Source organism: Phalacrocorax carbo, chromosome 6 (assembly GCF_963921805.1).
Source record: "Phalacrocorax carbo chromosome 6, bPhaCar2.1, whole genome shotgun sequence".
Lineage (NCBI taxonomy): Eukaryota > Metazoa > Chordata > Aves > Suliformes > Phalacrocoracidae > Phalacrocorax > Phalacrocorax carbo.
Genome location: NC_087518.1, coordinates 57,274,623 through 57,301,815, shown reverse-complemented (window position 1 = coordinate 57,301,815; position 27,193 = coordinate 57,274,623). Strand labels below are relative to the sequence as shown.

At 39.4% G+C, this 27,193-nt stretch overlaps 1 protein-coding gene across 6 annotated transcripts; it reads left to right on the top strand.

The window, feature by feature from the left end:
* KYAT3 (kynurenine aminotransferase 3) lies at window positions 1-27,193 on the top strand. 6 transcript variants are annotated; one of them, XM_064455459.1, is made up of 14 exons: window positions 1-88; window positions 4,496-4,618; window positions 8,395-8,460; window positions 9,727-9,871; window positions 12,862-13,011; window positions 14,748-14,834; window positions 16,226-16,348; window positions 16,439-16,559; window positions 20,487-20,563; window positions 21,456-21,545; window positions 22,180-22,366; window positions 23,362-23,435; window positions 23,876-23,962; window positions 25,373-27,158. In XM_064455459.1, the coding sequence occupies exons 2-14, from the start codon at window positions 4,518-4,520 to the stop codon at window positions 25,433-25,435; spliced, it is 1,371 nt and encodes a 456-aa protein (XP_064311529.1). In that variant the 5' UTR covers window positions 1-88; window positions 4,496-4,517; the 3' UTR covers window positions 25,436-27,158. The 6 variants fall into 6 exon arrangements, with proteins under 6 accessions (XP_064311529.1, XP_064311528.1, XP_064311530.1 ...); XM_064455458.1 differs by having other exon boundaries at window positions 17-88; window positions 4,484-4,618; XM_064455460.1 differs by lacking the exon at window positions 1-88 and adding an exon at window positions 95-515.

Here is a 27,193-nt window from a genome sequence, read left to right as displayed (position 1 = left end):
GGAGGCGGGCACTGAGCTCCGCCCTGGCGGCTCCACGCCTCCCTCCGCGGGCGGGAGCGCGGCGGCCGGTAGAGGCGGCGCCGGGGCGGTGAGTCGCGGTGGTGCGGGCAGGGGCTGGAGGCCGCGCCCGCGGGGCCTGTCTCCGCCGGGGGGAAGCGGCCGCGGGGCGGGCTGGGCCTCGCCAGCACCTCCGCCTGAGCCCGGGGGCGGCGAGTGGCCGCCGGTGGTGGCCCTCAGAGCGGCCGGGGGCCGGCGCCGCCGGACCGGGGAGTGCCGAGCGGTGCCGGGCCTGGGGGAGCCGCCGGCGGCGGGGTCCCTCCCCTCCGTCGACCGCGGCGCCTCTCGGCGAGGGAGGGGGCTTTGGGCGTCCCCGGCAATCTCTGGCCTTAAAAACTTTGTGCTGCAAACGCGGAGTTGCCTCAGGTTGAAAATATGCGTGGGTAGAGGGCGACAGTGAAAGTGTAAGTGCAATGCGAAGTGGCTCCATGGCAAAGCTGCTATGAGAAGGGAAAAAAGTAAGAAAAAACCTCACAACCTCATCCCTTTCCTCATTCCATACTGTAAAATTTATTTCTCTGCTCGATTTTCTCCATTCTATGTAGGTTATGGGAGAAGAAATGACAACGTGTTGACTCCTACGACAATCCTTCACATAGAGCTGCTTTTAAAGTTCAGCTTTTTAAGTTCAGTGCCCTTAACAAGAACACCCAGCTTCCCTGAGTCCAGCAATTTTAGTAACAGTTCTCTTGGCTTGACATGTCATTTATTACTTTTAGATGGTAGGAGAAAATGCTTTGGAGAGGCCTCAGTGGGATGGCACCCTTTCTTTCGCTAAAGCTTTCATCCTCTAGACACATACAAAAAGAAAGTCTTTCAGAGGTGTCACAAACTTTGGCTGAGGTGTACCATTTTCCACGTTTGCATATCCAACAAGTATTAAACAACACAAATGTAACAGAGATTATATTTTCATTTTTGTGGTGGCTTGCAGTGTTTCTAGTAACACACTTGTCACTGAGGCTGCACAGTAAAATGAGGCTACTTGTTACTTGGAAAAATTGCAGCAGTTTAAGGGGTCAGACTATAAGTCAAGCTCAAAGCCATTGTTTTTATAGAGGTGGTATAACTGAAGCTCAAAATGAAGAAGCAGCAGCATTTAGCTTCAAAAGGAAAAAAAGCAATTCATTACAAATATGTATATCTTCTTATAAAATGCCCCGATGGTACAGCAGCATCTGAGGTCAGAGATGACCAGGAGGCTGGGCAGCTGCTGTGAAGGGACCAGAAGAGCCTGCAGCTCAGGGGTTGTGTCTGTTCCGGGGTGATTATAGAGCACAGTCTGAGCTAAATGATCATTAGTACACAGATGTATTCACAGAGTTCCTGTGACAAAGTCTAATGATATCTTCCAGTCTAGTTTAAATCACCAAATCTGAGTTTAAACCAGATTATCAGCCATGAAGTGTCTTCCTCCCAGCCCCACTAAAAAACATTTACTGTGTTAACCTTTCTGGTAGCCTTCCTTGCTTCTCACTCCCCTAAAAAACCCAGGAAACTCTTGTCCTTTTTTCCCCTAACATGTCCTTTTTCCTGTTTTCTTTATGAGTATGCAAACCTGAATTCCAGGAGGACTGACTATGAGTTAAAGCGTGAATGCTTCAGAGCACTGAAAAATTGGAATGGGATGAAAAGTATTCCTCACTGTTAATTTCTGGCTTAACAGACACAACTCTTGGCCAAAAAGGCACTGTCTGGCTCCAGGACTGAAAAAAGAGACTTTAGTAAGACTAAGAAAGGAAAAAATTAATACCTTTTCATTCTTCCACAAAGACCAGTGCGTTTTCTGTGTTTGAAGAACCTTACAAATTTTTTGAAGATACTTGAAACAGGGTTTGCAATACCCCTGTAACTGCCAAGTGCTATGTAACTCCCCTGAGCTGGAAGAAACTTTCTATCTTGATGAAAAAAACTTACCATGTTATAAAACATGTCATTGATGTCTTACACATTCTCGGTCATTGCCAAAACACATACAGAGGTAATAATGAAGCATGTGCTCATCCTAAAAGTAACAGTATATAATTATCTTGAGCCTGTGATATGTCTTAATATGTCATATACAATTATAGTGGGAATGTGTGCGTTTGGAAGAAAACCCCAAACCGTAGGTCTTGCTTTATTTTGGGATCCACGTGGGAGAGTATCTGGTTATATAAAAGAGGCCTTTGCCTTTACTTCCTAGAGCAGCTTAAATGGAAGCATTTCGTGATGCAGAAGACAGAAGAGGAATTTTTATAAACAAAAAGTCATTAAAGTATTTTATAGGAGGCTTTCCCATTTAGTCTGAACAAATGCTGTTCAGCATTCGCTGGAAAAGCATCACAAAGATTGAAATGGATTGGGACAAATGTTACATGCCAGTGCCTTCACTTTCCTTACTGCGGCTGTTCATCAAAGTCTTGTTTCCATTATGTTCCTCATACAGTTTTCACAGTATCTACATTTCCGTGGTGTTAAAGGCAGATATCATTTTTTAATTCAGGTAATTCAGGTAGTTGCAGAGATTGACCACGCCACAGTGATACAGCTCCTTATGCTGTGTTGTGGTTTGGTATGACTGCCTTGTGTCAAATACATACCACACTGTGTTTCAGTGCAGCTGCTAGAAATATTTACACCTGTTAATAATTTTTCTTACAGAAGTTGCAAGTTAGTTTTGCATATAAGGGTTGCAAGTTTTTAATTTCATTTTGCTGCTCCTCAATACAAAACGAAACGGGAAGATGTGCATGTTTGTCCCTCTGTGCTAGGTACTGCAAGTATTCGCAGTGTCCTGCAAGAGCAATCCCGTCTCTGGTCTGCCCCTGGGAGAACAGCACATATTGTCACAGACACATTTTAAGATAGTATCAGAATATTACATTAGTAGTTTTTGTAAATGTACAGGAGGATAGAAATAGAGGCCTTCACAATCTTTTTTGATTTCACGTAGTTATGAAAATTATGTCAAATAGGCTGTACTGTTAGTAAAAAGTAACTTAAAATTTATTTACATGTCTTTTTAAACAGATACGTTTATTTTGTATCTTTCAGAGTATCTGCTGACTAGTGTCAAGGATTTAGTTGTTTATTTTTGCTAGTCCTCAGGCCAGCAGAGTTGAGGAAATGGCCGGTGTTTCTTCTTGTAAAAGAAGTGTCAATGAATTCTATACCGGCAGGTTGCTAAATGTGATGGGATTACATGGGTGTAACTGAGTTAGCTACAACTCGGTCGGTACTGTGTGAGAAGGACCCTAATTTCAGAATTGAGACTGAGTTTGAGGCACTGGAATAAGAGAAAGGCAAAATCAACATGCTTTTAAAACGGAGCTCATTCAATGAGACATCCTTAAAAGGGAGTATTGGTTGACCTTTTCTATTACTTTACATTGAAAGTGTAAAGAAAACTTTCTTATTGGACTAAATCAATTCTTAATGAAAAAAATTCATAGATTACTTTGATTGAATTACCTTCTCTACTTATATCTGCAAGACTTGCATGGTATTGTATTTACAGGCATTCCTTTGTTTCTAATAAAAATAGTATATTTTTTTCTTTGTTTTTTTGTTTTCTTCCCCTTTTCAGGTAGCAAAGTCTGGGGGAAAGCAGGGGTTATCTATTCTTTAATGAGTAAACTATGGAAAACAAAGTTAATAATTATACTGCTGTGGCTACTGTGTTTCTGATATAGGCCTGTGGTTTACATGTTTTTCTCTTACACATAGCAGTCATTTTGACGATATCATCCAGTATAAATATTTTAAAATACATTCTGGAAGTAGCTGCCTGAAGTACCAGCTCTTATGCCTTTTTTATAGTTTTTGATTAACAGGGCTTGTTTTCTCTAGTCAGTAAATGATCTGTTACTCTACACAGAACGTCCTTTCTAGCTGTGTGGTTTCTGCTGCACTGGATATTTAATCTTTGCCAGGCCACTGTGGCAAAACTTGGTACAGTTAAATGAAGTGTGTAGGCCTGCCTCTCTGGTGTGACTGGTGACCTTAATTATCTGTTTCAGAATAACTGATTTGAAACACTTGAAAATGAAGGCCAGTTTTAAAGCTGTGTGCCTTTTAAAAAATTGGGCACTTTTTCTATTCTGTCTAAACTGGCAATTGTAATAGTAACTTTTATTACACAAATTCATTTTCACAGCAATTTTGGAGTGACTTTGAACCTTGAATTGCATTTAGTCTTAACTGTCATTCAAGGAAAGGAAGATCAGTGCTGCCAAATAGAGGAAACCTTCCTTCTAGACGTCAGTCAGAAACGTTTTGCAGCCCTGTCAGTTAAAGTTTCATATTCTGTGCTTACAAATGTGATAAGGTAATAATTTACTTGAACTTATTTCAATGAAACAAAATCACTGAAGGGAGGAGAAGCGGATCTTATCTTTTAAAATTGCTTAGTGATGTGTAGAAACTCATTCCTGGGATCTGTAAGTTTTTTTTTCAGGTCACTTATTTATTAGGCAGGCATGCTTTTTGCTTCACAAAGCTTCTGTTGCCTTGGCGTTAGAACATACCAACTACGAAGAGCTTTGATTTCCAGATCCATCACACTTTCAGCCTCTGCAGTAAGTATTCCCTTCAGCTTCATAGATAAAACTATTTCGTGCAATATTTTGGAGATGTGCTAATTTTCCAGTGTTGCCAGCATATATGCGTTAGCTGTGTTTCCTTTATTTCTTGTTACATTGACCCAAACATTAAGTATCAAGAACAAAATAAGATATTTGAATCAGTCAAATATTTAACCATGCTACCATAACAGAATTTGGCGACTATTGCTTTGGGTATCCTTTTCAGTCTTTAAAGCCACATCTAGCACACATCAGGCCAGAAGAATTGCCTAGTTGTTAGGGCACTAGAGCTTGAGGTACAGGAGGCAGGTTCAATCCCAGATTTATTGCAGAATTTTGGAAAGTCAATTAATTTCTTTGCATCTCAGTTTTCCTTTAATGAAATGTGAGTAGCGGTGCTTCTTGATGCTGCAATAACAATGGGTATATAAGTACCTCACGCTTAATTTTATACAGAATCTTCTCAGTTTCCCATCTTAACTGCTTATGAGATTGAGTAACTTCATTTTAAGTCTTCCAGTTTTGTTGAGAGAAAACAGAGGTTTGGAACACGGGGACTGGAAGTCAGGCTCTGCATTGCATGTAGAGCACTGGAATGTAAATTGTGTTCCCAGGTCAGAACAGGAGTTTATGTAGTCAGCAGCTTGGGTCAACCAAGGCAAATGTCAGATCCTTCAAAACAGATGCGCAAACCATTATACTGGACAGCTGAGACATATTTTGCCCGTATGAGAAGTTCTTTTAGCGTGCAAGTCACTCTGAAGGTCAGCTTTTGCCTAAGTCAGTTTTTCGTACGCTGTAAGTATTTGTATTTATTTAATGGAGCTCGATATTCCCACTAAATGTGCTGAAAACTAATGCTGTTTTGTTGTGAATCTTCCTTAGATCTTGGCTTCAGTTGTAGTTTTTTGTCCTGGTTTCAGCTGTGTTAGAGTTAATTTTCCTCCTACTAGCTGGTTTCACTGTGGTTTGGATTTAGTATGAGAACTGATGTTTTAGTTGCTCCTAGGCAGTGCTTACACTAGTCAAAGACTTTTTCATAGAATCATTAAGGTTGGAAAAGACCTCCAAGACCTTTAAGTAACTAGGGAGAAAAGACCAATCCCCACCTCGCTATAGCTTGCTTTTGAGTAGTTGCAGAGAGCAATGAGGTCTCCACTCAGCCTCCTCTTTTCCAGACTAAACAACTCCAGCTCCCTCAGCTGCTCTTCGTAAGACTTGTTCTCCAGACCCTTCACCAGCTTTGTTGCCCTTCTCTGGACACGATCCAGCACCTCAGTGTCCTTTCAGCTTCCCATGCTCTGCCGGGTGTGCAAGGATATATTGTGCATCACTTGCTTTGTATATTATTACAAATTGTATATTATTATTACTACTGCTACTACTACTATTTTTCTTTATTTCGATTGTTAATCTCAACCCATGGGCTTTCTCACTTTTCCTCTTCCAATTCTCTCCCCCCTCCCACCGCGGGAAGTGAAAGACTGGCTGGGTAGTGCTTAGTTGCTGGCTAGGGTTAAACCATGACACTTATGACATTGAATTCCTCAGTTTAATTTTGCACTATGTAAAAGTATTTACTTCTATCATTATTAAACATATTGCCATTCAATTTAATCAGAATTTTCTTTGTATTAGGAAGAAAGACAAATACGAGCAGCAGCTGGCTCTCTATCAGGTGCTTTCCATGATAGAAAGTGTTAGGGAAAACAGGAGGTCAAAGTTAGAGCTGGTGAGGACATACCTCTCCCGCTTAACACTGATCTTAAACTCATGGAAATCCTAGCCCTGCACCTAGAAATGGCTTGAAGATTATCAAGTGGTGTTATAACTGGGCTAAAACAAAAAAAGAGTCTTAATTTTCATGACCTTCGGGGAAAAATGCTACTTAAGGTATCCTTAAAAACATCATTTAATTGGTTGGCTTTCTCAAAGTAATAAGGTGGACCTGAACCCCACTGTAGGCTGAAACTGTGAAAACCTGAAAACTAATGCAGGTCCAGCTATTCTGTTTTACAGCTAGTTTCAAGGCACAAGAAAAAATAATTAGGAAGACTTGAATCATTAAATATTTAAATTTAAAATAGTATGAGACCTGTAAGGTGTAGGCTTATTTTACTTGTCAGTACATTTTTAGCTAGGGAAGGTTACTTAATGCGGTTAAGATTTACATTATAGTTAATTATAGAAGTCCTGCAGTTGGTAAGCGTTTAGCTTTTAGCAAATTGAAACCATTTCGAGAAGAGATGATCAAAGGAACAATTTTACTGATGGCAGTGTACAGAATTCTCATTATTAACTGGTGAGACTTCTTACTCCTTGTAGTATGAGAAGTAGTCTAGCATGTGAAAAAAGATGTGTGAGGGGCTCAGTCTAAGTAGTACCTGTGTTATTTGTATTTATGTAGTACAGCCAAATATTAATCACATTTGCCAAGACATACACTGTAAAATCGGATTAATCTGCTAAACCATATGTGTGTTTTTAAATAGATGCAGTACAGTTCACCTAGTCAGAACTCTTTCTTAACTATGGTGTATGTTCTGTGTCAAGAAGTACAACTTCACCTGCCTAGTTGCCTTAGAGGTTTTCTTCCTGAGGACAAATAGAAGGTGTCCTGTGCTTGATTCCTCTGGTGTTTGTGTCTCATAGATGAGGTCAGCATCAGATCTGTAGAGCAGAGAAACATCTATTTAATTTTATAGCTTCCCATTCTTAAAATCATTATTTCATGTGGTAGCTTCATTACTGTAAACAGGTTGAGTGCAAACATGTTCCTACATAATATCTCTACTATGAATCGTTCCTATTGGTTCAAAGTTGAAACTTGGAGTGTAATGGTAACACAGGTATTTTCTTCTCAGAGGATGGTAGCTAGAGTATGTTTTTTGAATCTTTCAGACAATAACAATAGCTAGCGGTGGTAGAAGTCACTAAAATCAATAGTCTGACTCAAATTGGAGTGTCTGGAGTACTGAGGGACTATGTCATTCCTATGTAATTTTGTTCCAGTATCAAGCTGGTTTACAAAGACAGAAATGGGCTTGCACTTTTTTTGTTTGCACATAGAAAATATTTTTTCCCCCTAACTTTCTTTTCTCTTTTTAGCTTAAAAATACCACAGCTATCAATAAGTTTTTCTCTGCCTTCATAGAGAGTGGTCATTGAAAGTCTATTCTAAAGCAATTTTATCAAACCTTAACTGAAGTTCCGAATATACAGCAAAACCATGTTCTAATGTGGTTTTGCTCTGTTGTAAGTAAATACTTCAAAGTTTTAAAAGTCTGAATGAAAATAGGAAATGTCTTTGCTATTATCCTCTTATCCATCAATTTAACAAATAAAAGTACACAGAAAATGCACACTTTCCAAACTGGATTGAGCAGGAATTGGGCTAGAAATAACACAGTCTTTAAGTTGTTAGTATATCATAGAAAAGAAAAAGAATGCCTGTACCCTATTTTTTTCTTTTTAGGTCATCTTTTAAAGCTATTGAGCTAAATTCTGCCCCTGCTCCATCCCTGCTGAAAGTTCAGAGGCTTTAGATAATGACAAATAAGAATTTAGGACATTTTTGTGTATTTTATTCTTAGTCTGAATTCAAGCTATTATAGAAGCTTTAATGAAAGAACATGTCTATAATTTTGTCTAACTACTGAATTCAGCTGGCAATGGTGTATTTGAGAAGCATGAAGGAGGGTTTGTCGTGCAGAATCCAACAATATAGTACTTTGTCTTTCTTAACAAAATCCTTCTGTCTGTATGTTTTGGTCTTGCAGACAATGGCCTTCAGACACAAAAACACAAGACGAATTGAAGGCCTCGATAGCAATGTGTGGTAAGTAAAAGGAAAATATCTGTAGGTTTCAGAAAATGTCTTTGGCCAATATATTTTCTTTCCAAATTGATAATTCTTGCCAATAAGAAGGCACACAGCATTTGCTATCTCTGCTCAGATGTATTTGGCACTTGCTTAGAAGCAATGAAACAAATTCCATTAAAGGTGTGAATTAATTCTCATCCTTGAGCTTTAAATATTTGGCTTGGGCTTCTCTTCATCTAGTAAATCACAGAAGACAAGTATAACTCTTGGGCATGGTAGTATAGCTGGCTTTGAAATTTAAATGTTAATTTTGTTGAGTAATGTATTCCAGTTACACTTGATTTGTGTTTACCAGATGAGTCAGATTTCTTTTTAAAGCCTTTATACTTGTCTTTATAATTTAGCTCATTAGTTTTAATACACTTTTTTTCTAGGTATTAAATTGGTCTCAAAGCAATATTGCCATCACTGGTAAATATGGGGTTTTGTTAGTTGGTGAAAACACTATTTTGGGCTTACATTAGTTGTACGTATATATGTATATTTATATACACAAGGTGTTTTGGTCATTCAGCCTCAAACTAATTTTTAGCAATTTGTATTAATTTTTGACAGAACTGTGATGCTATGTGGCGTTTTTTTAGCATTTGGCATTGTTGTTTGGTTTTTGGTTTTTTGTTTGTTTTTAAATCTCGTTAACATTTGGGTAGTGAGGAAAGGGTAAAATGCAAAGCTTACCTGTGAAGGGAAGAAAAGAAAAATTGTTCAAGAATCCTAACGTTCATATCTGGCAGGCTACTAGGAACAGTTAACGAACAGCCTGGAACAGTCTGCTGCCTAAAATCACACAAAAAAATTCATAGCATTCTGAGGTGACTGGATAGTTTAAATGACGCCTTCACTTGACAGAAATTAGCCTTTAAATCATTAATGTGCCTGTTCTAATTAGGTCTACTTCATTTTGCAAGGAGGGTAGTGTTCCATTTCTGCCCATATCCAGAGTTACTGTGCGTTCGTGTGTGCGCACATCTGAGCACGGTTTCTGCTGGCAGAAAAGTTATTCAGTGGATGCAGAAAGCCAACCTTTCTTGGGTTCCCTCTGACCCCTGTGGTTACTTACAGTCATCCCAGCCCCCACCTCTGCATGTGAGCCCTCTACTTAAACCTGTTCCCACTGCTGTGAATTTGGCAAAGTGAAATACATTTTTTGCCTTTCAGTGCTAATGAAGGAAGAGATAATTTTATCTGGTATGTTAACTTCAAGATGTTTTTTCCTTTTAGGGTTGAATTTACAAAGGTGGCAGCAGATCCCTCAATTGTTAATCTTGGCCAAGGCCTTCCTGATATATCCCCTCCAAGCTATGTTAAAGAAGAGCTGGCAAAGGCAGCGGCAGTTGACAGACTGAACCAGTACACACGAGGCTTTGTAAGTACTGTGGAACCGGAGGACCCAAGTTCAGTGGAGAACATGCTACAGGGAAAAAATTACTTTGCCTGAAATTAGTTTTATCTGTAGGTCACACTGTTATGTCCCAAATTTAATTAGTCTGGAAGCCTTATCTGTTACTAATGGACATCCTCTGTTTGCGCTTCTTCGAGGCAAAATCTTTCAGCAAGAACAAAATGGTAAAGCGCATGTGGGATGGATTGTCTCTGAAGAGTCAATACACAGTTTAAAGAGTGTAAAGTACACATTTATCTCTGATTTTGGTCAGTGTAAACATGAATCAGATAGGATAACGGCAGAATTAAATACTTGATACCAGTGGAGACAGTGCCTCTAGGATCAATAAAAGATTCACCCATAACATTCAGTAGATTTCGGTGGAGATTAGGAAGTGATGAAAACAGTAAGTTTTTGCCCCTGGAAGATAGTCACTATCCATTCTGTAAGTTGGTTTGCAGAGTTTGCGTCTTACTTTCTGTAAGTTACGCAGAGCTGCGTGTGAGTGATGGCATTTATCACTGTCCAAGGCAGGATATTTTAGTATGACCGCTTCCTTGTTTGGTTTGTCCTTCTTATATTTTGTGGTAAAGATAATCCATATTGCGCAACGGAGAATCATGTGTCAGGATTGCCACAAGACCCTAAGGAGTCTATCTAATATTTTTCTAGATGACTGTGTTATGCAGCAGCGATAGAAAAACATTAGATAAACTGGTAGGCCAGCAATTGCTTTGGTAGTTGTGGCATCGTTGTGTATATATTCCGACATAACTTCTTTCCTATTCTCTGAGAATCTGCATGCATTAGAACTGACTGGGAGAAACGGGCCAGCAGCTCCCTAAAGAAGAAGCTACTGCAGCGAGCAGGGCAAGGGCCCTGTCTTGTGGTACCTGAGGAAGGCAGGCTCAGAGATGGTGGCTGAGGTCAGCCCAGATCACCAGGCAAGCTTGCAGTGGTGAGGTGGGCCTGAGGTCAAGCCAGGAAGTCAATCCACAGGTCGGGCCTGGCAATGCTAACCACGGTTAGACATAACCCAGTGATCACTGGGCGGGTCCTGGGTGACAAGGCAGGTCTAAGGTCAAGCCACAGAATCAGTCTACAGGTAGGGACTGGGATCAACGGGGCCTATGGCCAGGTACAGGCATGGCTGTAACTGAATTGCAGACCAGCGACCCTACAGCATAGCACTTACAGGGAGCCCCTAGACCAGGGGTGCAGCTCTGGGTAGAGGCCCCAGTGAGGCTGGTCAGGGCCATTAAGGCCTACAGGGGACTCAGGGCCCCAGCAAGAACAGAAACAATTAGAAAAAAATAAATCCCCAGTGAATGTAGCCTCATTGCCATCCTTCTTTGGGTCACTTTAATCACCTTTAGTTGTGTGCAGAGTCTCTGCAAGTCAAGTATGTGTATATATGTTTAACTTGAAGGTATAAAGCAATTGTTTAGTGGCAGACACACACCAAAGATGGGTGGGAATTAGTGAACTTCTGAGCATTAGTATGTTCATCAGCCACAATAAGGTACCTGAAAAGTCATTGCTTACCAGGCAGGAGAGGTTTTGGAGGAGCTTTGGCGCAGGGGGAAGGCTACAGGAGGATGGGCTACAGTCTACTTTCCAAGAAGTATTCACAGACAGATTCTCTAAAATAATTTGCAAATCAAGCATCAATATAATTTTCCCAATGCATGCAATTATTCAGTATTTACTTATTTCACTTTGTTCTTTATTTCCAAATTGTTTGGTAATTCCTGTGATAACTATGAATGTTTGCAGGTATATTTTACTCATAGTAATTGAAGAGGCATTTTTACCAATATTGCCATTTTCAGCCTTTGCACTTCCTCTACAAACTTCTGCACTTCTAAGGTTTTTGAGCACAAATATTTGTGGTAGCGAACGGGGGAGGGATGAGTATGAGTGATGCACATCCATCTGATAATTGAGACGCTGTCTCAGCTCTCTGCAGCGCTTGGACCTCTCCTTGACTGTAGGGCTGTGGCCTGCAGAGTGAGTAACCTAACGTGACTTGGGTGGTGCAGCATTCCTGCGTAGCTAACGCACTCATGGCTAGAAATGGCTGTCATTTGAATCAACAATGACTTGTAAGCCTTTATTTATGGTAATGTTCTTGTTTACAGGAGGGTTCATGTTTCTGTGCCTTCTGTGTAGAGGTACAATGTCCAGTATTTTGGAGAAGGATTTTTCTTACATAGCTGCATTTTCTCACGGAGCTGTTTTATATTTCTACCAAGTATCCAAAGAGAAAAAAGATTTTCACGGCAGGAAACCTCTAGTCTTCCTGAGTAAAGAGAATTGTGCCTTCTTATTTCCGTATTGTATATGATCTTTGTTGCATGCTTGTTTTCTTGTTCTTTGCACATTTTGAGAAGAGTACATTAACTCCCATGTCCCCGTAGGAGCCACAAATGGTGAATGGCGCTCTGGGATTTGGGATATGTCTATATGAATCATCAATCTGATCACAGGTGCTGTTTATCAGCAGTATATAAACAGAATAAAAAGATTTCCCTTGCACCAAGTAATTGTTAGTTGAAAGATAAGGAAAGAAGCAGAAGGAGCTTCAGACCGACATATGAGCAGGTGGGAAAGAGGCTCTGAAGAGGGTGAGGATGAATTGGTGTCAGAGTATTCCCTTCTCTCCTCCTGTCTCTTGTCCTAGAGCTCCTACAGGCTACCTGGAGCTATCTGAGATGTGATAATAAGATAGAAGTTAAAAAGCGTCAGAGATACATAAAGAATTTCCTAGCAGATACGAATAAATTGAAAACACTTTTCTTCCCTAATGTGCAAAAACTTTAAACCAGGCTACCTGTTAACAGCCATTAACACTGAGGGCTCATCTTGTCATTTTCTATTTTGAAATGTGTTACATAGATATATGTGGAAGCCCCCCAAACATAGGCTTTGTATGTTGTCAGGAATCAGCTGCCTTTGTTTGCTTTAAACAGGGACATCCGTCGCTGGTGAAAGCCTTGTCTCAAGTGTATGAGAGAGTTTGTGGAAGAAAGATTGATCCTCTCACAGATATCCTGGTGACCGTGGGAGCTTATGGATCTCTCTTTAGTGCAATACAGGCATTAATTGAAGAGGGAGATGAAGTAAGTTTTTATTTGAAATATTCACACATACTTGAATGAGAATTTGCCTGGTTTTTATTCATCCACTTTTAAATAGAAGTTAATTTTGGGGCTTCTTTTTTGATCTCCATTAATTTAGTTTGTTACAGCTGTACATCTGAATTACAGTTTCAGAAGCTGTGAACAGTTGACTATCCTTTGGATGTCTTCCTATCATCACCAACTTACAAACCCCTTTCTTTCATAGTTATGGTACCTGTAGCAGTTTCTTTATCACTATTACCATTAGGTGACAAAATACACACCGGTCCCTTATTTGAGAAAACTTGTGGGCTGTCGTCTGCAACTGAAGACTAAGGGTGGCGCCAAGTATTGTTGGTGTTTGAATAATCATTGTGTATCAAGTTCTGTTTTGGACCATTGCATGGTAGCAGGAAAGCAAAAAAGTCCTTTAAAGGATTGTTCATTTACTGTACTAGCTGTGATGATTCATCCCCTCACTTCCCTTTTTGACAATGATATTAAAAGTCATTTGGGGGATATTTGTTTATATCTGTAGTGGACAAGAACTTCATGTTGTCACACATTTTTCTTTCAGTGTTATGTTGCTTTCACTTGTATAATGTATTCTCATTTGTATCTTTTCTTCCTTTTCTGTTGCTCCGATATTCACTTGTCTTTTTTTTCTAACAGTTCTCTGCCTGTGGGGTTTGTGGTTATTTTTAGAATCATAGAATGTTTTAGGTTGGAAGGGACCTTTAGAGCCCATCCAGTCCAACCCCCCAGCCATGAGCAGGGACATCTGCAACTAGATCAGGTTGTTCAGAGACCCGTCCAACCTGACCCTGAATGTTTCCAGGAATGGCGCCTCTACAACCTCTCTGGGCAACCCGTTCCACTGTTTCACCACCCTTACTGTAAAAAATCTCTTCCTTAAATCCAGTCTAAATCTCCCCTCCTTTACTTTAAAACCATCACCCCTTTTCCTGTCACAACAGGCCTTGCTAAAGAGGTTGCCCCCTTCCTTCCTATAGTCCCCCTTTAAGTACTGGAAGGCTGCAATAAGATCTCCCTGCAGCCTTCTCTTCTCCAGGCTGAACAGCCCCAACTCTCTCAGCCTGGCCTCAAAGCAGAGGTGCTCCAACCCTCGGATCATTTCTGTGCTCTCCTCTGGACCTGCTCCAGCAGGTCCATGTCCTTCCTGTGCTGAGGGCTCCAGAGCTGGACGTAGCACTGCAGGTGGGGTCTTACCACAGCAGAGCAGAGTGGCAGAATTTTCCCCCTATTATCTAGCCACTATGCAATTTTCCTTAAATTTGTCCTCTTTTTCTACCTGAAAATTTTCTTCTGATAAAACCTGAGCACTTAAGCCATTGTTCTTGGCGTGGAAATCCTGGAATTTCATTGACAGAATCAGGGCAGCTGTGCTGTGGGTCAACAATTTCCTGTTGCTATCTCCCATCTTTGCCTTCCACCTTCAAATCTGTGTGCAGGACCAAAGATTTGTAACATTATATCTTGTATGTGTAACTATAGAAGAACAGCCTGTGTGTGTTGTCAAAAATGAGTAGTGCTTATCATGCTTAGACTGAGGACATTGTTATATCATGTTCTAAAAGGAGGAATGTTCTGCAATATTAAATCAGGATGGAATGCTAGAGGCATTATCAAGTTATACCACCAAAGTAAATCTGTGACTATGATGGTATCATGCACAGTAAATTCTCTGTTTCTAATACTGATGATTGTAATTTCAGGTAATAATAATAGAGCCATTTTATGATTGTTATGAACCAATGGTAAAGATGGCGGGTGCAAAGCCTGTTTTTATCCCACTGAGATATGTGAGTAGCTTTTTAAAAACTATTTATCATATGAAGTTTTTCATCCAAACTCAATACAGTTCAATGAACATCTTCCAGGCAATGTTTTTCTGTATAGTTTTTCATAATATCCAATTATATAAAAACTGAGATAAGATTGCTAAAGTGTAAGTCTGACAAAATGATAATCCAGAGCAGATAGAATATTTTATTAGCACTGGAGAAGGTGGGAAGATGTTTCTCATCTACTTCAATTTGTGCATTCTGAAAGCTGATCAAAATTCCTTTTTTGGATGTCATCAGAGAATATTTTCAGTGCAAATAAGGGAAGGAGGATCACTTATCAGTGCAATTTCTCTATCTGCTGGTTTTCAAGAGATTTTGTTTCTGATCCCTTCAGCAGCTCGTACAATGACAGAATAGAATTTCTTTTCCAAAATCTGCTTACTAAATAAGGAGCGATCACACAGCAGACGTATTTGCTATACCTATGAACACATTATTGTTTCCTTTACTGGTAAAAGGAGTTATTTGGGTATGGGTTAATTTTCAGATTGGTACTGTTGGGATTAGGCTGGCAGCTTCCAAGGATTGTTCTGGATGCAAAGTGTTCGTGCTGTTCCTGTTGCCTTGGGTGATGGGCAACCTTGCTCGGGGGGGCTGAGGGGCTCTTTAGGCAGGACCTTTGCAAGAACACCATGAATCAGAACAACACAGAGTGACAAAACCTCCAGTACTGCAGTGGGAGTAGGTAAAACTGTTCCTCTGGGTGCCCTCCTTCTAAGGACATTTTGAATGACAGGGTTCCTCTTAAGTATTTTCTGTTTCACACCCTTGTTTTTAGTCTGTCCCCCTCCCAGTAACGTGCAGGTGTCAGAAAGTTAGTGTGGCCATGCTCTTCGTTCTCTGTAGTATCTGGCCCAAATACCTCAGCAACTCCAAAGCTTCATTGGTGCAGATTTTTAACTCTTTGGCCATTTTCATATGCACAAGAAGGAGGAAAAGACCTTGAATCTCTCCAGTGTTGATCAGTCTTTCCAGCCAAGCATGCACACGCTTGTTCTAGTGTCTGGGAAGGCCATAAACTCTCCTGCCATGTGACTGGGCTTCCTGCATTACATACTGTTATACTCAGCATGTGTGTAACCATATCCTGGAAACCGGTTCCTGGGGAGGCTTTAAGACAGACAGTGGCCAGGAGCGGACAGACACTGTCACAAGAGTTTATCGTGCTCTTAGCCTCCCTGTATGTTCCTAGAATTGACTTCTCCCAGGAGAGCAGGACAGATTGGAGAGGTTGTCAAGGACAGTTATGAAAGTGTCTGAGGGTGATAAGCTGGGCATCTCTGCTTAGGATATAACATGTTGTATTCAAGTAATGCATAAATGTCTTGGGGTTTGTTTTTTTTTAGAAGAATGATGGAAACTCTGCATCTAGTGCTGATTGGGTCTTAGATCCTGCTGAACTTGCAAATAAATTTAATTCCAAAACAAAAGCAATTATTCTGAATACACCTCACAACCCTATAGGCAAGGTAAGAGTCCTGCTTTAACACTACTGTAATTCCAGAGTATGCCTTAAATACTATGATTAATGCATTATCCCTTACTTTCTTGTGTCCCAGGTGTTTACCAGAGAAGAGCTCCAAGTAATAGCTGATCTCTGTATTAAACATGATACCCTGTGCATCAGCGATGAGGTGTATGAATGGCTGGTGTACAAAGGAAACAAACACATTAAAATAGGTACTGATTTTTTGTGGCATCTTAGAATTGGTTGTGGAATGATGTTGTAAACGTGCCTCTCGGAGATAATGGTTGGTGGAAAGAGCTCAGACTTCAAGCTTTGACTATTTTACAATGTTTAGACTCTAAGGAGGAATCCCCCTTCCTTTTCTGAAAAGTATTTTAAGGAATAATTTCTAAGTATAATTTCCAAAAGCTCTTAAGTGACTTTGGAGCAGATACCCATAGAAACCAGCCACAGGACTGATGCTCATAAATCAGTTATGGTCATCTGAATATCCCGTCCTTATTCAGGTACTTTGTTGGCCATGACAAGTGTAACTGCTGTTCGGGTATGTATATTGGACTGTGCTTTGCTGAAGAACTAATAGAAGGAACAGAGATTAGGACTTTGTTCTCAAAGCATTGTAGAGATAAGCAATGAGGGAAATGCATAATAAGGAATACAATTATTTTTGCTCCACTACTTGTAAAAAGGGAAAAAAGAAGCCTAAAGGTTCGTGTGGAGATAGTGCATGCACACTGTCCCTCCAAAGTGCAGAGACAGTGTCACATAATGGACGCTGAATTCAATGAAGTAAGTTGCTGCACGGGCAGTGTGAAAGCATGCTAAAGTCTTCAGGTCTTCCTGATGTTACGTCCCTGTCCCTCTCCTTTTACTTTTCAATCCAAGTTTCCCTGAAGTTAGTGGAATCACTCTCGCTGTCTCAGAACAAGTGAATGTAGTACAGGTTACTCAACTCCTTCCCCAATCCTATACTGCTACAGCTAAGCATTTATGGAAAAGTTTCTAGTGTGGTGGTCTTGGTTTGGATCTGCTGATGCATTTGAGCTGGCTAAAGTCCAAAACATCCTCTTTATATGTACAGATATTTTGTTCCTGATGGTAGCGTCTTGCATGAACTCTCTGTTATGATGGAATTATTGTCATAATGAAGGCATGTCAGTCGTGTGCAATAGGGACATCCAGTTGAGATTAAACAGTGAAATCAAGAGACGTAAATATAACTTACACGTGAAAAACTTAATTTTTCCTGGCTTTACAACAGGTTGAGTGCTGAATAACTTTGCTTCTATTCTTTGATTCCATATATGTAGAGTGGCAATAAAAGAAACTTTCAATTAGTGGAGGCTACACTGTTGTAAGAACTGAATCTTATAAAAAGGAAATTAGATCTAAAGAACCTTGCAATACTTATTAGCTCAACTACACACAGTTGCTGATCATACAGCTGCAGTACATGGATTGTACTGGCCATGCATAGGCTATGAGTCTGTTTTGAAAGTGGCCTAATTTCATGGAAGCTGTGGTACCTTGACAGTGATACCTTCTGGAACACCTTCAGACATGGAAGAAGGGGAACATTTTGTGTACATTGATGTGATAGTAATCTGAGTCAGTGCATCCTAACAAGTTACCAGAGTAAGTGGTCATGTGTGGTTTATCATGTCCCAATTGCAAAGTAGAATGAGTGGAATTAAAGCTTTCCTCATGGGCTTAGCAGGTGGTTCACGGAAATAGCTGTCCTCAGAACCAAAATTTCTGTGGGTGACGTAAGGTAATCTGTTTTCCTTTGCAATAGCAGCAGGTCTGGACACTTGCCCTTAGTGAACAGGTGGTGAATTCTTAAGACACAGTAACTCTACTGTTTGTTAGTATCAATATTGTCATTTTAATGCTTCAAAGCAAACATTTCTAGTTGAACAAAAGGCAATCTGTAGTTTAGCATAAAATGCAAAAGTACCATGTAATGATAATTCAAGTTAAAGCCTGGACAGTTAGTCAGCTAGGCTTGGGTACATATTCTTGAACAGATCCCATGATAGCATCTTTAATGTTAGTGTTAAAAGGACTATAAAACCTTCAGGGTAACACTGTAAACAATAACATCATTTTGATAGAAGAAACAGTATCTGCTCTTTTTAACTTAAGTTTCTTAGATTTTTTTTTTAAGTCTACACAAGATAATACAAGAAAAAATGAATGTGTTATTTCACTATGTAAAAATTCCTGTGTTTCTGTATTAACCTCTACATATTCCATCAAATGCAGTGACCCTTTTTTTGGTGAGAGATGCAAAATGGAAATTGCATCAATTTACAGGGTCTGATGGTGGTACCTTAATACAATTTAACAGAGGTTGCTAGACACAGATCATAAGATCAGTACAGCCTTTGTGCTGTCACTGAAGCAGTTTTCCATAGCGTAGAGCACTTCATCATGTTTCTCATCATTACCTGACTTCCCTAAAACTGTGGATCTCCTCCAAGTAATGATTAGGGTTGCACTGGCAGATTTAGAGATTGCATCTCATAACTGAGGGCTCTGAACAAGCCTCTCAACAAGCTGAGTGCCATCCCAGGTAACAGGCTTATTATATGTCTTAGCTTGCACCTCATTAGTTTTTAAATTGTTGTTGGACTTGGTTACAGTGACATATAATGATGTTGCCATATGGCCTGGAGGAATTTCCCTCTCTATTTAAAACTTTCTGCTTGTCAAAGCAGTGGAGCTGCTTCTCCCCCTGTGCCCTTTTGCTGCTGCTGCTGTTTGAAATGTTGTTACATTCCATCTCCAAGGTTGAATTCCTGTGACTGTGTGGCAAAACAGTCTCGCTAGAGGGTATTAGCTTTGAAATTCAATTCTTTTTGCAGTCTGTGAGAGCTGGTTTGGTTACCTTTAGGAAGTGATCTATACTCTTGACCTAGCTAGCTAGAAGATGCATCTGTTTAAAGTGCCCTTTTGTTTTCAAGGTCACAGAGGAGTTGAAGGAATATGGGTGGGCTAATAGGAATATGAGTCTCTTTCCTGCTGTTTTGTTTCTCTTCTTGTCAAGTGTGCTCAAAAAAAAAAACAATATGTGTTTTCAGATAACTGCAAAGACTTATACCATGTAGATAACTGCTGCAAAAACTTCCTTGTGAAATTCAGCAGTTTTATTTGGAAAATCTTTGTTCATTGGTCTCCCCGGAGGGGATTTAACAATTGACAGATTCATTGGTAGAGGCTCTAGCGTACAAGTGAGGTGGGGCCGATGTTGTTGACCCCTGCAGTTGCAGCAGTGGTATGACCTTGTCTACCTTTGTGTCTCAGACTTAAGCATGTCTTGATTTATCTGGGTTCTTTTTGAAAATTAATGAAGTTCAAGAGTCCAAATAGAGCTCCCCTGAAGCAGTGTACAGAAAAAAAATTGCAAACTACAGGAAGAGACCTTTGTTCTGTCATCTTCTTGGAAAGGAAACAAAGGATTTTGGTCGCCAACCAGATACAGACAGAGAAACAGAGATAGGCCTCCATGCACGCCGCAGTCCTGGCCGGTCTCCGTAGCTAGATGCTATTGTCAGTTGGTCCCAGGCCTGTTCAAATTACATAACAAAACATAATTTATTTACTCACTCTGCTAGTTTTCTGATCCTTATGGTGTTTGGTTCTGGGTTAGAAGTCTTTGTAATTCTTTTCTTTTTCTGATGTCTGAGACAGCCAGTGACACTGAACTGGACAATTCTATTAAGGTGACTTGCAGTGCCGGAGTTAATATTGTATATGGTGCTATTATCTGGCATCAGAAATAATGCTGTCTTGAGATGAATGGGTAGCCACTTCTTAGATCGTATCTTTCTTACGAATAATTATGCATTTTAGCTGAGGATAACTAACGTGTAGTTTGCACAAACTGTGCCTCTCATTTTCTGCCTCCTCTTTCTCCTTTCATTAATCCTTACCTTCTTTTCATGCCAAAAAGCGTTGGCCCGTATATCCTTTCTCATTTGTTACAATTGCTGTAATTTTAGAATAGTCTCATTGCTTGCTTAATATGCTGCAATGGTGTATCAACATATAGCTCTGAGCTAGGGGCAGTACGGTTTTTCTAACTACATGGAATATGTGAGTGCACCTGTACCCAATTAATTTTATTTTATATACAGCTACACTGCCAGGTATGTGGGAAAGAACAATAACTATAGGAAGTGCTGGAAAAACATACAGTGTAACTGGCTGGAAGGTAAGAAGAATCAATATAAAAGAGTTCAGTTATATAAATAACAGAATGCATTTATTACACTAAAATAGTCTTTTTTTTACAACCTGTCTTTTGAAAGCTTCTGGCAAATCTCTGTGTCTCCAAAACATGAAGATAGCATTCAGTTGGAGCAATTACCTATCTTGAACACCCATGTTTTAATTCTTTTCTTGTCTGTTGATTAAAAAGCTCTTGTGAGAAAATGATACTAACAGCATAAACACAGTATGACTAGTTCAAAACCAGCCAAGATTCTTGGAGAAAACATGGATATTATCATATTTTAACTTTCCAGTTTTGTGGTGATATTTTCAGATTGTGATAATGGTATGTTTGGAATGGCTTGTATTTCTGTAAAATACTTAATGATAATATTTTGCTTGTCTTTAAAATACATATCAGAAAGTAAACAAAAATATGTAACCATTTGGCAACTAAAGTCTTTCTTCACCTGGGCTCAAACTGAACCATGACATATATGATCCGGTAGCGAGCTTTTGTTTTATGCTCAAACCACATTTGACACAGGAGCTTATGAGATGGAAAGGTTCTAAAACAATTAGGAATAACATTCCTAATAAATGCTGTTTGATTTTTAACCCTTGTTGTATGAAGGGTTAAAAGTTTGCACAGTACCCTATGAGCGACAGGGATAAGTGAAACTACAACTGTTGTCTCAAATCTAGAATTTTTTTAATGGCATCATTCAGTAAACTTCGTGTAAACAACCTCTTTTCTTAATTCCTTATCAAAACAAATTCACTACCAATTCTTAAAATAGGAAAACTTGAGATATTGGCTAGTTTTAATTCTTTGTTAATTTTTAGTAACACCACTGCTGTCAGGATAACACGTGCGTGCTTTCTTCCCTTAGCTTGGTTGGTCTATTGGCCCCCAGAACCTGATCAAGCATTTGCAAGTTGTTCACCAAAATACACTCTATACTTGCCCAACTCCATTACAGGTAGGTACAGATGGAGCAGAGGAGCTTATTTTCTGGTGTAGCGAAACTGTAGTCCTCACTGTAATAAAACAATAATCACAACAGTGAATTTTTAATTGTCAAAATGCATATTCTGGGGTGCAAGAAGAGGAGACAAATGTGATCAGCTCACCAGACATTTTTTTTTTAAAAAAAAGTCAGTCTTGCAGATTCTTTCTTCTTTCACCTACAGACTGCTTCTTGCATAAAACATGATAACCTTAGTGGTTTCCTAGCAAATACAAATACGAGTTGTTGTGGTAAGGTCTTGTTTGACTGAGTATTATCTCTGTCCACTAGTCTCTAGTATTCCCTGATACACTCCTATCAATAATTTAAACTTAGCTTCAATTCAGATTGTAAAGCCTTGTGTCAAGGACTGTGACTTCTGTATACGATTAGTCCCTAGCAAATGATTGGGTGCTGTGGGTGTTGCCACAGCACAAAGTAACAAACAAATTACATGCTTGGATGTAGCCTGTGTAATTTGTATAGGCTGATTTGCTTAATAAGGGCCAGAATTGAAGAAAAACCCACGTGATTTCAGTAGGAAGTGTGCGAATGTGTGACTTTACTGACTGTCCATGAATAGTTTGAACATTGATTATGTTTCCAGGAGGCTTTGGCACAAGCATTTTGGATAGACTATAAACGCATGGATGACCCAGACTGCTATTTTTACTCACTGTCTCGAGAGCTGGAAAGCAAGCGTGATCGGATGGCTGAGCTACTTCAAGAAGCTGGACTAAAGCCTGTCGTTCCAGATGGAGGATACTTTATGATTGTTGATGTTTCTACATTAAGTTAGTATAAAGTTTATTAAGAAGGGTGTGGAAAGCAAATACTAATCTGAAAATGCACCTTTCATTTTGAACTACGTTCGCCTTTCATGTTTGCATAATGTTGTCAGAAGTACTAACTGGGACTGAAATTTTCTGTTTGACCTTAGCCTGGGAGGTAGATTTTTTAAGCTTCAGCAAAGCTTTTGTTTGTGATCCTAACTACTGTCCGTGTTTCGCAAAGCTTTGGCAAGGTTTTAGGGAGGATAAAGGAGGTAGATAAAAAATTTCTATTTTCAGAAGGTCTGTGATTATGAAAAAGTTTGAGAGCCAAGCACCTGGCTTAATATCCTGGTTTGTACCATGTGTACTTTCCCCTTCCTGTTTGGTTTGTTTGTTTTTCTTAATCTGAAGTCATACCCTGCAGGCTCTTTGAGGCATTCTGATTTCTGAACACTAAAATGCTACAAAACCTTTTGGAAATTCAGGTTATGGTAACTTTGGAGGAAGAATTCCCACAGGGGTACATTTTCTAGTTCCACATTTTTCACTGAGTGGTCCTAATGGCACTTGTCATTCACACAGAAATGTTTAAACACAGCTGGACCTCGCCGTGCTACCACGCATCAGAAAGTTTTAGATACCCCAGTTTCACAGATGAGAAAACTGCAGTTGCAGCAATTATTGCTGTCCATGCAAAAAATACACTCTTCAGTACCCTCCATAGTCCTGATCCCTCAATAAGCCAGATCTGAGGACTTCTTAGAGTACTGCATGGCTTTCTTCCAAGCTACATGTCTAAATTTGCCTTGAATGGAAAGCAAGTGCTCAGGTCAGAACGGAAGGGTTTCAATCTGTTGGCCTATTTTAATTGTTATAGTATAATTTTATATTTTAAAAGAAAAAAGCATACATCTTTATTCTTAAGTATTAACTATAATAAAGTGCTGTTAATGAATGCCTTCTCAATGGAGTCTAGGAAATATTACAACATATTTGTTTTAAATTTAATTTTTTAGATGTGGATCTCTCTGATGTATATGAGAAACAACCTTATGATTATAAATTTGTCAAATGGATGATAACATCTAAGGTAAGGTGTCTTAGTCATACTCTAGTTTCAGAAATGCTTTTCTATTGAAAGCAAGAGCAGTGCACCTGTACTTATTAAATAATGTAGTAGAGAGATTCCATTCAAAATATTGGTGTTTGTAGTAACTGCTGGTAATGTGGCGAAAATATTGCTAAATATGCTGAAAATGTACCCTGTAGGTTTGTGTTTCGTCCCCGCACTTTTCTTTCAGCGTGCTTAAATGCTAGTTGTATAAAAGTACCTTTGAAGTGTTTTGCCTAAGAAAAGTAATTTGAATTTAGTTAAGCCTAGCTAGTGAATACAACCAACCAAACCTTGTCTTTCCCTCACGTGTTGGGAGGGAGAGTTCTAGAAATGGCATAGTAAAACTATCATGCTTAAACCAGATTTTTTAATACATATATCAAATAAGCAAATAATATTTCTGTTTTATGTTTCAGAAGCTGTCAGCAATTCCTCTTTCAGCATTCTGTGGTCCTCAGACAAAAAGGCAGTTTGAAAAATATATACGGTTTTGCTTCATTAAGGTAAATTTGTGTCCTGGGAAGCCTTAAGACTCCTAAAAATCAATGCAGTGCAGAAATCTGCAAGAGACTGATTGTTACATTGTGCCCAGGAGGTGGGCATCTCCTGAGTTGGATGCTTTTAGGAACAGAAAGTTAGCTTGGTGTAAAATTTGGCACAAGTAGCTTCAACTGTCTTTTTGCTGAGGGGCTTTAAACTGTAAACGCAGGTGGCATGGCTAAGACAGACAGCTGGTGGAAAACAGCTGGGTGGGTAGGTCTTTTTTAGCTTACTCTATTGATTTCTAAAAATATTCTTGACCAGTGGTGACAGTGAAAATGAATGACACAGATACGCTATCAATTAGGGCGAAATCTGTAATCCGGAGCAGAGAATAATTGTGTAACAGAGTGGTATACCCCATGCCCATTCAGCTTCCAACAGCACAAACAGTGAAGAGGTCACCTTCAAGTTCAGCTCACTTGCTGGAAAATAGATAGGGCTTCACACGAGCTCCAAATTACAAAAGCAAGCAAAGACACAGGAAGTTTCTTACATGTTTTTTGTGAATTGGCAGACTTCTGCTGTTTTGTGAGCACCTCCTTTTCACATATTCTTCCTCCTGTTGAATCTGTTCCTGAAAAGACTGAAAGACTTTGGGGACAGTTACATAAGGTTTGACAAACCTGCAGCCCTAAGATGTTTCCCAGTTGTTCTGTAACAGAGTCAGCATAATGGAACACGTGCAACTCTCTAAGGATTGGAGGAGCCTTAGCTTGAACCAGTAATGAAGGGGAGTTTCTGCTTGTGTTACTTAGCTCTTTTGATGAGGTATAAAAAGTATGATACAAACTGAGCTGGTAACAACTGGGATGAAACTTGCTGGTTGTACGTGTGGCTTGGCCAGGATGAACAGCGCTAATCGTATCAACTTAAAGACTACTTGTACGGCTCACCAGGTTGTAGCCAAGCCGCACAACTGGCCAGTGGATAGATTACCCATATTTAGAGGGTTTATGTTTAAGTAGTTCCCAGCATAACTTGGTTGCGTAGAGATTTAAAAATCCCAACTGTACCCATAAAGATTAGGAAATTATGCTAGCATGCTTCCAATATAAAGCTGCCAAGTACAGCACTGCATAAATGCCAGGCATTTATATAAGAAGTATTGCTTTCATTAAATTTGATAGTATGAATGCTGAGAAAACATGTCATCCTTTAAATATACCTAATAAATATTTGCAAGGAATCAGCATTGAATTCTTTGGGTAGTCTAGATTTGTAGCGATAACTGTTAATGAGAAACTGACTGACATATTTACAGGAGGCAAGTGAAACTGCCAAATATTGATTTGGGATGATGCAATCATTACTGTTACTCTTTTTTCAAGATCTCCATATTTGCAGTAACAGCGATATATCTTATTTTGCAGAAAGACAGCACGTTAGATGCAGCTGAAGTGATCCTGAAGAACTGGAGTAAACAGACAGCCTGATATTTCTTATTAACTCTTCCATCCGGTATAATTATCTAATAGTAGGGGGTTTTATTGCAAATTTAAGAACAAATTACTTAATACAGCACAGAATTAATATGACATTGTAAATAACTTTGTGCTGCCACCTGCTGAGGAGTTAAACCAATGATTCATTGAAATATTTGTAATGCAACTCAGAGGTTATTTTCAGTCTTTTCAAAATCATTTACTTTTTTTCCTAAAAAAAATTAAAATCTAGGGAATTCACTTCTTTTACTGAAAGGCAAAAATCTGTAGGACTTTGTGCAAAACAAATAGATGATATAGGTATTTTAAAACTTACAAGAAGGAAGTGGGAGGTGCTTCTGGTGTGAGATAGCATAGGAACTAGGGGTGAGACTTAAAACATCACGGTTTGTGAGACCCAATTCCCTGCAGTGGAGGAAAATTAAGATATCACAGAATCACAGTCACAGGTTGGAAGGGACCTCAGGGATCATCTAGTCCAACCTTAATATGCCTCATATTAGATAATGGCAGTGACTTTCTACATGCCTACCTACCCACCTACCCTGCCCATGCACGAATGGCATCAGTTTAAATAAAGTAATTGAGGTAAACCAATACAGTGTTTATACTGTAGGCTTGATTGAAGAGTTATAAGTTGCACAATTAATATTTTATTTTCCTACAATAGTCATATGTGCTGTTCAGTCCTCAATAAAATTATTGAAGTGGCATCTAGAATAGGAATTCTATTTACTCATGTCTACCTATTTATTTATTTATTACATGGATGAATCGACAAAGCGAAATAGAAGGCTTTGCTTTAGAGGCTCCTTCACAATCAGATGCAGAGTGGCAATTAAGCCCGTCATCCCTTTTCTTACCATGTTCACAACATTGGTAACTTCACACCAAACTTATTTCAAACTCTTTAGATCTAGGGGGAACATGGAGATGGGCCTAATGTTGTGCTGTGGAGCTCAACTAACTTTGTTTCAAGCTCAGCTGATAAAGGACTGTTTCAAGAGAGATCAATACAGAGAATTCCATTTTAGCTGTCTCCTATTTCGCTTCTCTCTGCGATCTTTCCATCTGTGGATGGGTTTCCCATTAGCAGAAGCAATCCAGGTAGGTAACCTTTCAAGGCTGTGTGTTACATTCTCTACGTTGTTTCCCTATTCTTCTCACAGGCCGTACGGCGGAAAGCCTGAACAAATTAAGTAACTAGTTTTGCAAATATTTGACTCATTCTGCGATCACACAGCTGGAATCTTAACTGAATTCCGTCAGAGCCGTGGCTGGGGCTTGGCCTTGGGCTTTTGGGACTCCATAGCTGGGACTTCTGTAGTCTTTGTCCCTCTCTTGCACTGCCGTTCCTTGAATCTCACCAGAAGGTGGTTTGCTGGTATTTTTAAGGTGGCGTGTAGGCTTTGTGTAGAAAAATCAATTCAGTAATTAAATGACTTAACTGAAATTTCAGCATGAATTTCATGTGGAAATTCCTACACTAAATTCCAGGAGGAACTATTTTTTTAAGATATTAAATTTCTGTGAAATCCACGCTCTATTTTACAAGGTGTTTAAAATCTGTTTATGTAAGTTGTACTGGGGAGCTGTGCTGTTGTAGGAACTAAGAGGGCGGTGCAACTGTCTGTTGAGCTGCTTGATTCTTCGGGAAATGAAATTGTAAAATGGTGTGCTGCTTTAATAGAAAAATAAATTTTTATAAAAATAAGCAATTTTTTCTAGCATAAATACATTGTAAAAACA

Coding starts and splice junctions, on each gene's coding strand:
- KYAT3 (XM_064455459.1), top strand. CDS start 4,518: ATGCTTTTTGCTTCACAAAGCTTCTGTTGCCTTGGCGTTAGAACATAC. Junction 4,619..8,394: donor ACACTTTCAGCCTCTGCAGT/AAGTATTCCCTT, acceptor GTATGTTTTGGT/CTTGCAGACAATGGCCTTCA. Junction 20,564..21,455: donor ACAGTGTAACTGGCTGGAAG/GTAAGAAGAATC, acceptor TTCTTCCCTTAG/CTTGGTTGGTCTATTGGCCC.